This window comes from Gorilla gorilla, chromosome 19, assembly GCF_029281585.2.
Source record: "Gorilla gorilla gorilla isolate KB3781 chromosome 19, NHGRI_mGorGor1-v2.1_pri, whole genome shotgun sequence".
Taxonomy (NCBI): Eukaryota; Metazoa; Chordata; class Mammalia; order Primates; family Hominidae; genus Gorilla; species Gorilla gorilla.
In genome coordinates, this window is record NC_073243.2 from 22,347,518 (window position 1) to 22,359,876 (window position 12,359).

Sequence of the window (12,359 nt, forward strand, 5' to 3'; positions counted from 1 at the left end):
AGGAGATGGAGGGAGGGGAAAATGGAAAGTGGACTGGAGAATGGAAGGTCCCAGAAACCAGGCCTCCCGGGACTGGAGAGAGGAGGACGCTGTGAGCAGAGAGGAGAAAGGGTAACAGGTGGTGGGGGATGATGGAGGGGGCAGAAGGGGACAGAAAGAAGATATGGCAGAGGTGAGAACCCAAGAGGATGAGAGAGGGGAGGAGGAAAAGAGGGAAGGTGAAGATGAATAGGCAAGAGGGAACATGGGAAAGGGGAGCTGGCTGATGGAGGGAGAGGACTGATGAGGGAAAGGACTGATCAGGCCCCAGCGGCCTAAGCTGGGGATCAGGGAGAGGGAGAGGAGAATGCGTGGGAGGAAGAGAGAGACAGCATCAAGAGCCAGCCAGCCAGCCAGCCAGCAGGGAGGAAAGGCTGCAGAGGGGGAAGAGAGCTCAGGAGTGGAGCAAAGGCTGGGGCAGGGGACGAGGCAGCAAGGCCCCACCATGTGAAGTCTCAGGCCAGACAGATGGAAAGGGCTGGAGACTTGGGGACAGGGCGAGCCAGGCCCAGAGGCGGAGGTAGGGGGAGGAGGCGGGGAAGGAACAAGAGCAAATGAGGGCAGCAGGCGCTTGGAACAGAGCTCTGGACACAGAAAATGGAAATGGAGGTTGGGGGTGTGAAGGAATGAAGAGGTCCCAGGCGTGGGGGCCTCCTGGGGGATGCACACACCTCAACACACACGCATACAGCACACGCACAGGCACACAAACGGCGCACGCACACACACACACAGCACACACACACACACACAGGCACGCATGCGTGCACACACGCACAGGCACACACACAGCACACGCGCACAGGCACGCGCACACACACACATTCTTGCTTTAGGCTCTACATCCACTCCCATTGGCCTGGCCTGTTTCTCCTCTGTGGGACCAAGGTGTTTCCAGCCCCACAAACGCCCCCTCCCCCAGACCCCAGGAGCCCAAGCCCCAAACCCCCGCCCCCAGTCCCAGCATCCCCCTCCCCACGGCTCTCTCTCACCCTACCGGCCCTTAGGGATTGCTGCAGCTCCGAGGCTCCGAGGGCCGCACTGGGGAGGGGGCCACCAGGGTCTCCTACCTTGAAGGGGGAGAGGTGGGCGTGGCCCACGACCCCGTGGCCAGCCTCGAGGTGGGACAAGTTCCTCTCCGCCACGTGCACCAGCTCGGGGGCGTTTACCTGGTTGGGGAGGTGGGCCGGGCTGTGCTCCAGAGGGGGCGTGTCTTCATCTTGGTAGCGGTATTTCTGGGGATGGGGACGGAGGTGTCACTGGGGCCAGCCCGGTGCCTCAGGCTCCAGGCTGGCCGCCCTGGCCGCCGCCTCTTCCCCCAGCCAGTGCAGTGCGGAAGGCCCTGGGGCCTGACCAGCTCCTCCCCCTCCCTCTCCTCTAGCCCATTGGCTCCCCTCTCTCCACTCTCCCAACAGCCCCCTCTCCCGCCAGGGCCTCAGCACCTCTCATCAATCCCCAGGTCCCAATCCCATCCCCCAACTCCTACTCCTCACATCCTGGGACACTGGCCTTCTGGTGGGCATAGCCCCTCTGGCATCTGTGTCTTCACCCCTTTCCCCGCCACCTTCATCTTCGAGTCCCTCCAGCTTCTCAGAGCTCTAGCCCCGGACACTCACATCTCCATTCTCTGCATCCAGTCCCCAACTTCCTTGCTTCCCTCACCATCTCAGACTCACTCTTGTTCTAGCCTCCCCTCCCCTACCCCTCTGGCTGCTCCTACTCTGCATGGCATCCTCCCCGCACCCCACCTCCATGGCCTCAGTCTCCCCATTGCAGCCTCTACCCCACAGGTGATTGGCTGTCCTTTACCTTGCACTCCTTAGGCAAGGACTGAAGTCACCCCTTCCACCAGAAGGTACTTGGCATCAGCCCCCGAGACAGGACAAGGCTAAGCCTGTCCAGTTCACTGCCCTTGCTGGTTTCCAAGCAGTCAACAGAGGGGCCCCGGGAGTCTGGCCCTACCCCTGCAACAGCCCACAGCCCAGCCAGCTAATCCGGATATGCTATAAGGGCATGGGCTGGGGGAGGAAGGGGAAGAACAGAGACAGCAGGGCTCAGGACAGGGGCAAGAATGGGTGCCAGCCTCCCTGGCTGGGGAGGAGGGTGGCATGCTGAGCCTCAGAGTGAATTTCTGGTCTCCCTCTGCTCTTTTGGGGTGAAAGGCCCAACATGACCCCTGACTCCCTGCCCAGTTAATCAGCTGCCATCCCAAGGGCCTCCTGTGCTAGCTTAATAGGGACAACAGTAAAATGAGATTAACTGGGGGCCAGAGAAGGAGGAAAAGGGCAGATGGAGACAGCAGAAGAAGACAGCGATTCCGCCTGGGTCCTTCCATGTCCGCCTCTGCCCTCGCCTGCTCCTCTCCTCTGGAACGGGCCTCCACAGAGACTGACCCTCCAAGCTCCAGGTTCAGGAAGGGGAAGGTATCATATGCAGGGCTCCCTCAGGAACTGAAGAAGACAGAATGCACCACCCAGTCAGTACACATGGGTAAAAAGAGAAGGCACGGCAATCCCAGCACTTTGGGAGGCTGAGGCAGGCAGACAGCTTGAGCCCAGGAGTTGGAGTTGGAGACCAGCCTGGGCAACACAGTGAAACCCTGTCTACAAAAAATACAAAAATTAGCCAGGCATGGTGGTGCACACCTGTAGTCCCAACTACTAAGGAGGCTGAGGTGGGAGGATTGCTTGAGCCCAAGAGGTGGAGGCTGCAGTGAGCCATGATCACGCCACCGCACTCCAGCCTGGGCAACAGAGTAAGACCCTGTCTCAAAAAGAGGGAGAGGCCAGGAGCAGTGGCTGATGCCTATAATGCCGAGGTGGGTACATCACCTGAGGTCAGAGACCAGCCTGGCCAACATGGTGAAATCCCATCTCTACTAAAAATACAAAAATTAGCTGGGCGTGGTGGCGCATGGCTGTAATCCCAGCTACATGGGAGGCTGAGGCAGGAGAATTGCTTGAACCTGGGAAGCGGAGGTTGCAGTGAGCCGAGATCATGCCACTGCACTCTAGCCTGGCGACAGAGCAAGACTCCATCTCCAAAACAAAAAAGAGAGAGAGCGAGCAGAATTTCCCTCCCAAAAGTTTCTGAGAGGCTGAGAGTGCCCTAATACTTAGAGGGCAGCAGCTGCGAGATCAAATGGGAGGAAGCTTATCAAGGTCAATGGCCAATCCTTGAGTAGGATTCTGAAAATGTTAAGGATGATGAATCAAGGCTGAGAATATAACACAACTTTGGCTGTAGAGTAAGGGTACAATAAGAGAATGAGAGAAGGGAAGTGGTCCTGTCAGCACGAAAACTCTCAAACCCAGAACACAGAGACAACTTGAATCAAGAAGCACCCTGATACATTTAAAGAGTCTTAAAGAAGGAAAACAGGGGCTCAGCAAGATTGAGTCTATTCTCTGGGCCACAGACTTGGAGAGAATCCTGAACTCCAGATTTCAATCCGATGGGCACAAAAAGTAGAGAAGGAAAATAGGAGAACACACAAAATAGCCCTCCTCCAAGGCTGAGCTGTCTTGAATAAAGGAGTTCTATGAACCAACAGAGACTGTTCATTCCACATCCTGAGAAGGTGGTCTTCTACCTGGGCAGTGCACAAGCTGAGGGGCAAGCCCCATAATTGAGACCTGGGGGAAGGGGTGGAAGCCGCTCTCCGCTACCCACTCTTCCTTCACAAAGCCTCCAATTCCCTGCAAGGTAAATTAGGACCAAAGCTCCAAGTTTTGGAGTCTGGGGGAGGGTTTGAGTCCAGTGCCCCTCCATCTTCACTCCACCTCAGAGAGAAAATTCCTGAATCTGAGGAGGAAATGTCAGCGTGCACCCAAAGAAAATGGAAACATGAGGAGGGCCATTTCATCATTTATTCTAGGGAGGAAATGAAGGTAAACTTTTATCTCAGCGAGCCCCCAATACCTCTCCCTGCCCCACCCCCATGGAGGGAGGGTGGTGTCTGGCACTGAAGAAAAGGCTCCTCAGGATTGGGAGGCAACATGGAGAAAATGGGGAACAAGAAATGGGTACCAGGGTTTCCAGAATGTGGCTGGAAGAGGTTAGGGACTAGGTTCAGTTTCTGGAAATTTTCGACGTACATGTAGGGGGGCGGGGAGAAACGTCGGGAGGGGTGGGAGTAGGGGTGGGGGAGAGTAATTCTAAAACTGCAGACTGGGGGGTGGGGCGGTGGGGGATCAGCACCTCTCAGTCTTGGATTACAGGGCAACTAAAGCAGGACGGGAAAGGAGGACCCCCCCCCCTTTATCCTACTGGGACTCAGGGCCCTAACCCAGACAACTCAGATGCTACTGGGACATATCTGCACCCCCAATATATTAGGGCTTAAAACAAGTAAAAGGCCTGGGGAATGGGGGACACGGACGGAGTCTCTGTTGTTCCTTCCCCTTTGGCCCCCTCCTCACCAGAGCCCCAGTTGCACAGAATGACCTGGAACCGAGGCTTGCACCCCCAAAACATAGGGGTGTGAGTCAAAGTGAATGATAAGAGGGGCGACCCACGGCGCCTGTCCACGAGAAGTTGCAACCCAGAGACCCCGCACCAAGCAGAAGGAAGAGCGACAGCGCTTCAAGCTTGCACCCTGATATTTGCGGGGGTCCGGGAAGGGGGAGCGGGCCGGAGCCCATACCGCGGCACGTACCACGCAGAGACACATGGAGGCGAATCTGTTCCGAGCCGACATGGAGAAGGGGAGGGGGACTGAGGGAAGGGGGCGGGTGGGATATCAAGGGTCCCGGGGGTTGGGGGAGGGGGAGGGGCAGAGGGGCGGGGGCTGCGGCGGCCGCGGCAACTGGAGGCTGCGGTCGGAGGAGGGGGGGGGAACGGCGCCTGCGCAGTAAGGGAGAGCGTCACGTTGGGAGAGAGGGGTGAGGGGAGACCCTCTTAGCCACCAACTTCCCTGGTTCACGCTGTTTCTCTGTGAACTTCACTTTCCACAGTATACTTCTATTCCGACCCCTCTACAATTAAAGACAGACTTAAATTTACCAGTTTATCTCTCTAGTTCTCAGGGACCCCTTATTCCATCCCATCTAATCCCCCAACCCCAACATCGCGAGACCCCAAACCATTCCAAAACCTCACTGGACATCTCGTCACTACTGGCCTCCCAGAGTCCAGGGAAACAAACAGCACTTCTCTCACAAGAACCCCCAAGGGATCTACACTGCCTCTCCCACCCCGCAAGATTGGTGCTGTGGATAGCATTGGTGCTGTGGATAGCATCTCCTCAGATTCCAAGGCATCTCCTACTCTAACCAGCATAGTTCTCCCCTGCAGTCCAGCCCCACCTGATAGGCAGCCCATGTTTCTTCAAGAGTTTAAGGAACCACAGAGCCTTGTTGGCCCCCCAAATTAATATATGCTAAATCATCCCTTTCTATATCACATCTATCTCCCAATCCACTAACAGAGATGTTGCAGTTAGTGCAAATATTACTCTTGCTCTAATATAAACATCCAAATAACAAGTCCTCTAATTTGTTGGGGATCCCCTGTCCAAACCCCCGAATCTAATAAGATACTCATGACTTCCTAATATGCCAGTCTCCAAATCCACACCAGAACCCAATTTCAGGAAATATTTAATCTACTTTAAAGCAGACCCTCCAAATTAAATAGCAATCTCGTCAATTTTTTCCAAAACTCTTATAAAAAGAAATTTAGACGGGAAGATCGCTGGAGGCCAGGTGCCCAACACCAGCTTGGGCAACATAGTGAGATCCCATCTCTAAAAAAAAAACTTTGGCCTGGCACGGTGGCCCGCCACTACGCCCGGCTAATTTTTTTGTATTTTTAGTAGAGACGGGATATCGCCATGTTGGCCAGGCTGGTCTCGAACTCGTGACCTCACATGATCCGCGCGCCTCGGGCTCCCAAAGTGCTGGGATTACAGGTGTGAGCCACCGCACCCGGCACCTCCTCTCCTTTTCTTTACCCCTGAGGTTCATAGATTACACCCTTTTCTGTCTGCCCAGAACATCCCCTCCACGATTCTGAATTCCAACTTTGTCGGAAGATTGCTCCCAAATATATCTTCTCCACACTCAGGCCTCAAAAAATACACACCAAAGATACGGCCGGCAATCTGCAATGACCCACAAATCGTCCAGAACACTCCCAACCGCCTCCTTCAGGTCTCTTCAGAGATTTCCATTTTCTCCCAAACAACTTAACCTGAAAGCGTCTCTTCCAAATATTCTCCCATTGAACCCCCACCCTTCCAGCTCTTAAAACCCAGTGAGGGGTCTCCTCAAATCGGCTGACTTCTATAAAATGCCCATACATGGTAGAAATGACGACTTCCCTAGAATCTCACCCAAGCGAGATTGACCCCGTTGATCGGCATCTGTTACATGCGCCCCCAAGATGACCCCCAATCTCCTAGTTTCATATCTGGTAGGAAGGCTTGGATCACCAGAGGATCCAAGGAGTCAGTGCGGAAGGGGCTGGACTCAAAATTCCTTCTAGAATAGAAAACGTGCAGGCCCTGCTTATCCACCAGTGGGCGCCATGGCCCATAAAGACCCTTCCCCATCCCCCATTTCCCTTTTCCCTCCATTTTCCGTTTCTCTGTTGCCTGGCAACGCAGCAATCAAGGACTTTGCCGTCGCCTAGCAACCGTCTCCTGGGAACACAGAGCTGAGGTAGGAGGGGTGCTCTGATGAAATCTGAACAGACCTCCATCTTAGGAAAATTGAGACGTCAGACTTCCCAATCCCCGGATTCTCCTTTCCAAAGACCCCCGCGCCCTGAAGTTACTTGGACAATAGCTCCTCAAACCCTGTCTCCTTCACGCACGGGGGACCACGCCACGCCCATCCCAGGCAGCCCCGCCCTCATTTCGGTCAGGTAACCCAGCCCCAAGGTTCCTCCCCTTTCCGAAGGTTGCTGCCTCCCTCGATAGAGTAAGCCAGACTCCACCCACCTGCCCGGGAGGCCACGCCTCCGTCCACTTCCCGCCCGTTCGCTCCCCCTGCCTCGCCCACACTGTCCCTCCGCCACGCCCCTGACGGCCAATGAATGAGGCCGTCGGCCACACTGCCCCGCCCCCGGCATCTCGGCTTTGCCCAATAAGGACCACCCGGAGGGTTTAACCGCTTCGCTCCTGGGGCTCTGGCAAATAGCCTCAGTCTTTCCCCCACTGTATCCCCACCCCCACTTGTTCTGCTCCGCCTTCCGCCACCCTCGCCCGGCCCTCCAGTCCGCCACGCAGCTTCAGTCGTCGCCGGTTACCATGGCAACGGCGGCAGCAGCGCGGGGAAAGGGGGATGGACGGGGGCGGAGTGGGAGAAAGAGATGCTCAGAGACGAGAGATGCTGGCAGAGATAAAGGCACCAAGAAAGACAAAGTGATCGCTGTAGAGTGGAGTTTGCACACAACACAGGGCCTAGCACGCAGTAGGCTTTCAATAAATGTTCCTTAAATTACTGCGGCAGGAGTCTAAATATAGGCAATGAAAGATGGAAGACTCAGGCAGAGCTGGGGAGCTCAACGACCGCAAAGCCTGAGCACTCCCTACCCCATCCAGCATTTGGGGAAGCAGGAGCCATGTGCCCCCTGCAGGCTCCTCTTGGGCTACCCTCCGCTGGCTGCCCTGGATAGAGATGAACCACAACTCCCAACAGCGCCATGGGCAGCAACCCTCTAACATTGAGAGATCTTGTGCCTCGGGGCCTTATGGGAGTTGGAGTCCCCACCATACCGAGGCTGACAAGTTTTCCAGCCAAGGAATGTGGCAAGCCTGGGTCTCCACGCCTCTGTAAACCCCAAATGCATGATCTGCTCTGTAAGCCTCCTTCCTTCAGGGATGCTCAACCCTGGGCTCCATGGAAGAAGTAGGAGTCTGGAGTGGGTAATGAATAAGGCCACCCACCCACCCAGAATAGCTGCCTGCTGGCAAGCCCCTCACCCTCGCTCCCATTTGTGTGTTCACGTGTTGGAAGCAGAGCCCACACATTCCAGCGGGCTTTCTATTTACACCTGGAATACAGAGGACCACAGCCATGGAGCCTAAGGCCAAGTGACAGGCCTAAGGGCAGGAGACAGCGGGAGCAGAGGAAACCAGGCCAGAGAAACTGAGGCATAAAAATCCACCGAAACTACAGGGGATGTGGGGAAGAGGCAGCCTGGGAGAAAGCCCGAAACCCACAGAATGAAGGACAAGCAAGTTGCCCTGGTGGAGAGAGGGTGGGGGCTCCAGATCTAAAGGTCCTCAGCCCCCAATCTCTTCCAACCATCCTCACACGTGCACAATGCATGTGTACACACATGTGTGAGTTTGTGGCAGGGAACATGTGTGTCCTCAGCTCCCTCCCATGAAAAGCTGCAGTTCCCACTAAATATAACCCCCTCCCCAGCCTGTGACTCACCCGGACCCCGCCTCCCCCGGCCCCCACTTCCTGTCCCACCCCCCAGCCCCCAGCTGCCTGCCACCCGCCCAAGCCTCCCTCCACACACCAGGCATCCAGCTCTCCAGTCCCAGAGTCTCCAAGCAGAGCCTAGGTATCTGCATCCCACCAGGAGCTCGCCTATGCTCCATCCAAGATCTCCTGCCTTTGCCAGGCTCCAACCAGAGGGACACTCTTGCACAGATCCCCATCGCTGCCAGCCCTGCCCTCCTCCTACACCTTTTCACCCCAGTAACCTCAGTAACTTCGGTCATAAGCCCTCAGGGACCCTTAAATCCAGGTGTCCTCCCCCACCTTGATCCCAAGCGTCAGGGGTATCTGGAACAGTCCCCACATCTGCTCTTCTCCCTCTCTCTTGATCAGGGCTAGATACAGTGTGGGAGGAGATGGGGATATTGGGCACCTGCCTTTGGGCCACCCCCAAATTGTGCACCACCCACCCGGTCCCCCTCCTCAAATCCCCTCTCTCCCTAAGCCTCTCATCCTCCTCCTCAGGGGCTGGCAAGCTCGGCTGCTGCAATCTTCTGCCTCCTATGGGAGTACCCCCAAATCCTTGCCTCACCTGGTCCATTCCCTCAGGTGATCCCATGCCAGGGCCCCAGCCCTCTGACAACTTCCAACTACCTCCATTCTATATGACTGAACCCTAAATTAACAGTTCCCTCAAATTGAGAGAGCATCCCTAAATGCAGCCACCACGAGATGCTTGTTCTAGAGTCTGAAGGCCCACCCCTTCCCTGCCAGCTGACACCCCCAGATCAGTCAGGCACTCACAACCAATAACCTTTACCCCATGCCAGGAGCCCCCCAAAACTGGACAAGGCCCTTGGAAGCCAGCTTTTCCCTGGGGAGGAAAGAGGAACCCCCCAACATAGCCCACCTTCCCACATACACCAGCAGGACTCCCTTATGAGCCAGGCTTCTCCTTAAATAAGTCTCCCTCAAACAGCGCTGATGAACCCCCAAACCCGCCAGGCCCCCCGAACCATGGAATATCCTAAATTTTCCATATCCCTACAGGTACAAAGGGATCACTCCAGGGGGCACCTGTGGCCAAATCCAGCATTTTCTCAGATGTGAACCCCAAAACTAAATTAAGACCCCCAAATACATCTTACTTCTGATGCTGCCACTCCAGGGGCGCCAGTCCCAGATAAGGCCTACTAACCCCTCCCCACAAACTCATACCCTCCCCCCAGTTTATAGCCCCCCCATCATGCTTACCTTGGTTGTCACTATACAGAGACAGTCCATGTTGGGGGGCCTGGCCGCGGCGGCGGGTAAGGGGCTCTGACTTCATCGGAGTTTCGTTCCTCCCCTCCGTGGGTTCTCACCCCTCCCCCCTCCGCACCCCACTTTTGCAGGGGGGGCCAGGATGGGGGGAGGGGTGAGAGGGGAAGGAGGGGGTTGGAGAAGGGAAGGGGAGGGGAGCGTGGGAGGGAGGGGAAGGGGGCCCTAAAAGGGGCTCCCCAGTGGAGGGGAGGGGGCTTGGGGAGCACACCCCGATTCTCAGGAGGGGCGGGGGCACCGGGGGCTGGCAGCCCCGGAGTTCGGGGGCTGGGGCATGAGCTGGGGTGGGGGAGGGGAACTGGATTTCGGGGAGCCCCGGGGTAGGGGGGGGTCTTGCCAAACGGCCAGGGGCTAGGGGCCGTGGCGGGGGAGTGGGGTGGGGGGGTTGGAAACGGCAGCGGCCGAGGGAGCCGTGGAGCCGAAGAGGGAAGGGGAGAGAGGAGGAGAGAGGAAGCAGGGGGAGGGAGGGAGGGAGCTAGGAGCCAGAATGGGGGGGGTGCCTTGGCAGAGTTAACTCCTTCTGTGCTGGTAGGAACCCGGATAATGGGAAAGGAGATAGAAGCAGAAGCACAGAGGCCCTGAGGCAAACATGGAGACCTGGCCAGCCACCAGCGATGACAGCAAAGACGATGAGGCTGGATTTCATTTCTTAGAGAAGGAAGCATCTATAGTTGGGCTGGGAGCACCCACGGTTATTTGAATACGGGAGGGAGGCCTCTCAGCAGGCGGTAGGGGGTCGGGTGTGAGGGAGGAGCTGCAGGAGGCAATCCCTGGGGGCCTAGTTCTCCCTCAGGTTTCTCAGGGGAAAACCTAAAAAGTTAAGCCCTAGACTCTTTAGTGCCTGAAACTGGGGCAGCCAAAGAAAACGAGGAAGAAAGGGAGAGTGGGTACAGGACCACAGAGAGTGCATTCTTGGTGCCCCAAGTCCCTGGGCCACCGACTCAGGCTTTTGTCAGCAGGGCCCCCAAGTTTCCAGGTAATATTAGCGATATTTGGCTCACCCCTCCAGCCCTGCCTGCGCCTCAGGAAGTTAGGCGCTCGCCCCCACCTCCTTACCTGACTCTCTGAGAGGGAAGCCTCATAATAGTCCAGGATGTCTGTCACAGGAACAGAACTGAGTTACCTCCCCACCCCAGGCCTCTCCAGGCACATCACCCCTGTCATCACCGCTGCTGGCTGGCTGGCAAGGGAGGAGCCCTTTCAGCCAAGGCTGGTCCACACTCATGGAGGACACCATAGGCAGGACCCTGCATGGTGCTCCAGCTTGGACCAAATGATCTCCGGGCTCCCAAACAGCCCCCGAAGTTCAGTAATGGCCCTTGGAGGCCCAGGTCCCTCAGAAAACGGGCTACTCACCCAGCAAGGCCTGGAAGAGGTCGCTATGCAGCACTGTGAGGAGGGGGGGTGCCCACCGCAGCAGTGGGGGTGCCAGGAGCCAGAGGGCTGACCTGGGAGCTAGTGAGATGCAAGGAGAATTGGGACAGGGAAGACGCCAACACAGGAAGACGAACACACTGTCACTTCATCTCCCCAGACTGTGCCCTTCACCCCAGCCCCCATGGAAAGATTTGGGGAGAAGGATCTCCGAGCCCCAGCCCCCCACTTCGCTCCCAGACCTCCCCTCCACAAGGAGCCCTGTTTTTCACCTCTTGGTCTCTGGGACATCTCTCTCTTCTCTCACTTTAATCTCCCTAATCCTCCAGGATTGGAGTTGAGCTGCTTCTCCCCACTAAATTCCAGCTGTGAGTAAAGTAGGCCGTCTCTGAGCCGACCAGCTGTCCCATTCCCCCAGGTCCCAAGGCACCAGCGCCGCCACCATCTTGCTCCACACACCCTGGCCCCCTCTTCCCATAGGCAGGCAGAACCTAGCCACACTCTCCTGAGAAGCCAGCAAAGAGGGCCTCCTCACAGAGGGCTCCAGCAGCTCAAAAAGAAGCTGAGCCCAGCTCTCTCTCCTCCTGGGCCTCCTCTCACCCCAAGGAGAATTGCGGAAAGAGGGGTAGAAATTGTTTGGGACTTCCTGACCTAGGGCTAGAGAAGTTGGGGTTTTACTGGTAAGAGGCAGGAGAATTCCTGCGGTTCCTCTCAGGCCCGGGAGGAATCCATCTGCCTGGGCACATGGTCTCTGGAAGGAACAGAGGGCAGAGACAGAAGGGAATGTTCAGGAAGGTCTCAGAGGCTTTATTAAGGGAGGGGCAGTGAATCTGGGGGGGTCTTCCTACTGTGAAACTGTAGCTGTTCCAAGAGTTAGTGAAATGGCCTACATCTCAGAAGAATACACTTAGGGTACTCACACCCTAGCTTGGGTGCCCCCCACCACTGTACCCTCCCTTTTGTGTTGGCCGAGATAGATTTCATCAGGAACCCTAGAGTCTGTCTTTCCATGTCTCTACCTCTGCCATCTACCTTACACTTCTCTTTCCCTACTTTTCCCTTCTAACCCCACCCGAGAAGCCCTCCCTTCAGTCCACCTCCATCCCTCTAACCCTAACCCCTTCCTCTTCTGTCCCATCCTACCCCATCACCCCGTCGGAGGACTAGACTCTAGGTCGGACGGGCGGGATTAACGAGTTTGGGGGAGACGAGGGACGCTTGGAGATCCCT

General features: G+C 56.5%; 1 protein-coding gene across 10 annotated transcripts in view; it reads right to left on the minus strand.

Annotated features, from left to right (window-relative positions):
* The window catches only part of DLG4 (discs large MAGUK scaffold protein 4), a 29,304-nt gene extending 17,001 nt beyond the window's left edge, over positions 1 to 12,303 (minus strand). For 3 of the 10 annotated variants that reach the window (XR_010131699.1, XM_031003195.3, XM_055367326.2), the window contains exons 1-4: positions 11,402 to 11,525; positions 11,112 to 11,210; positions 10,812 to 10,852; positions 1,110 to 1,274 (exon numbers count right to left, since the gene is read on the minus strand). Coding sequence is in view for 9 of the 10 variants with exons in the window: in XM_031003195.3 (XP_030859055.1) it covers positions 1,110 to 1,274; positions 10,812 to 10,852; positions 11,112 to 11,210; positions 11,402 to 11,420 (324 nt within the window). In the remaining variant the exon portion in view is untranslated. Of the gene's footprint in view, positions 1 to 1,109; positions 1,275 to 4,696; positions 4,720 to 9,689; positions 10,206 to 10,811; positions 10,853 to 11,111; positions 11,211 to 11,401; positions 11,526 to 11,780; positions 11,881 to 12,272 lie in introns of those variants that run through there. The other 7 variants (XM_031003197.3, XM_063700569.1, XM_031003201.3 and 4 more) reach the window with 7 other exon arrangements.
* Positions 12,304 to 12,359: the final 56 nt, after the last annotated feature.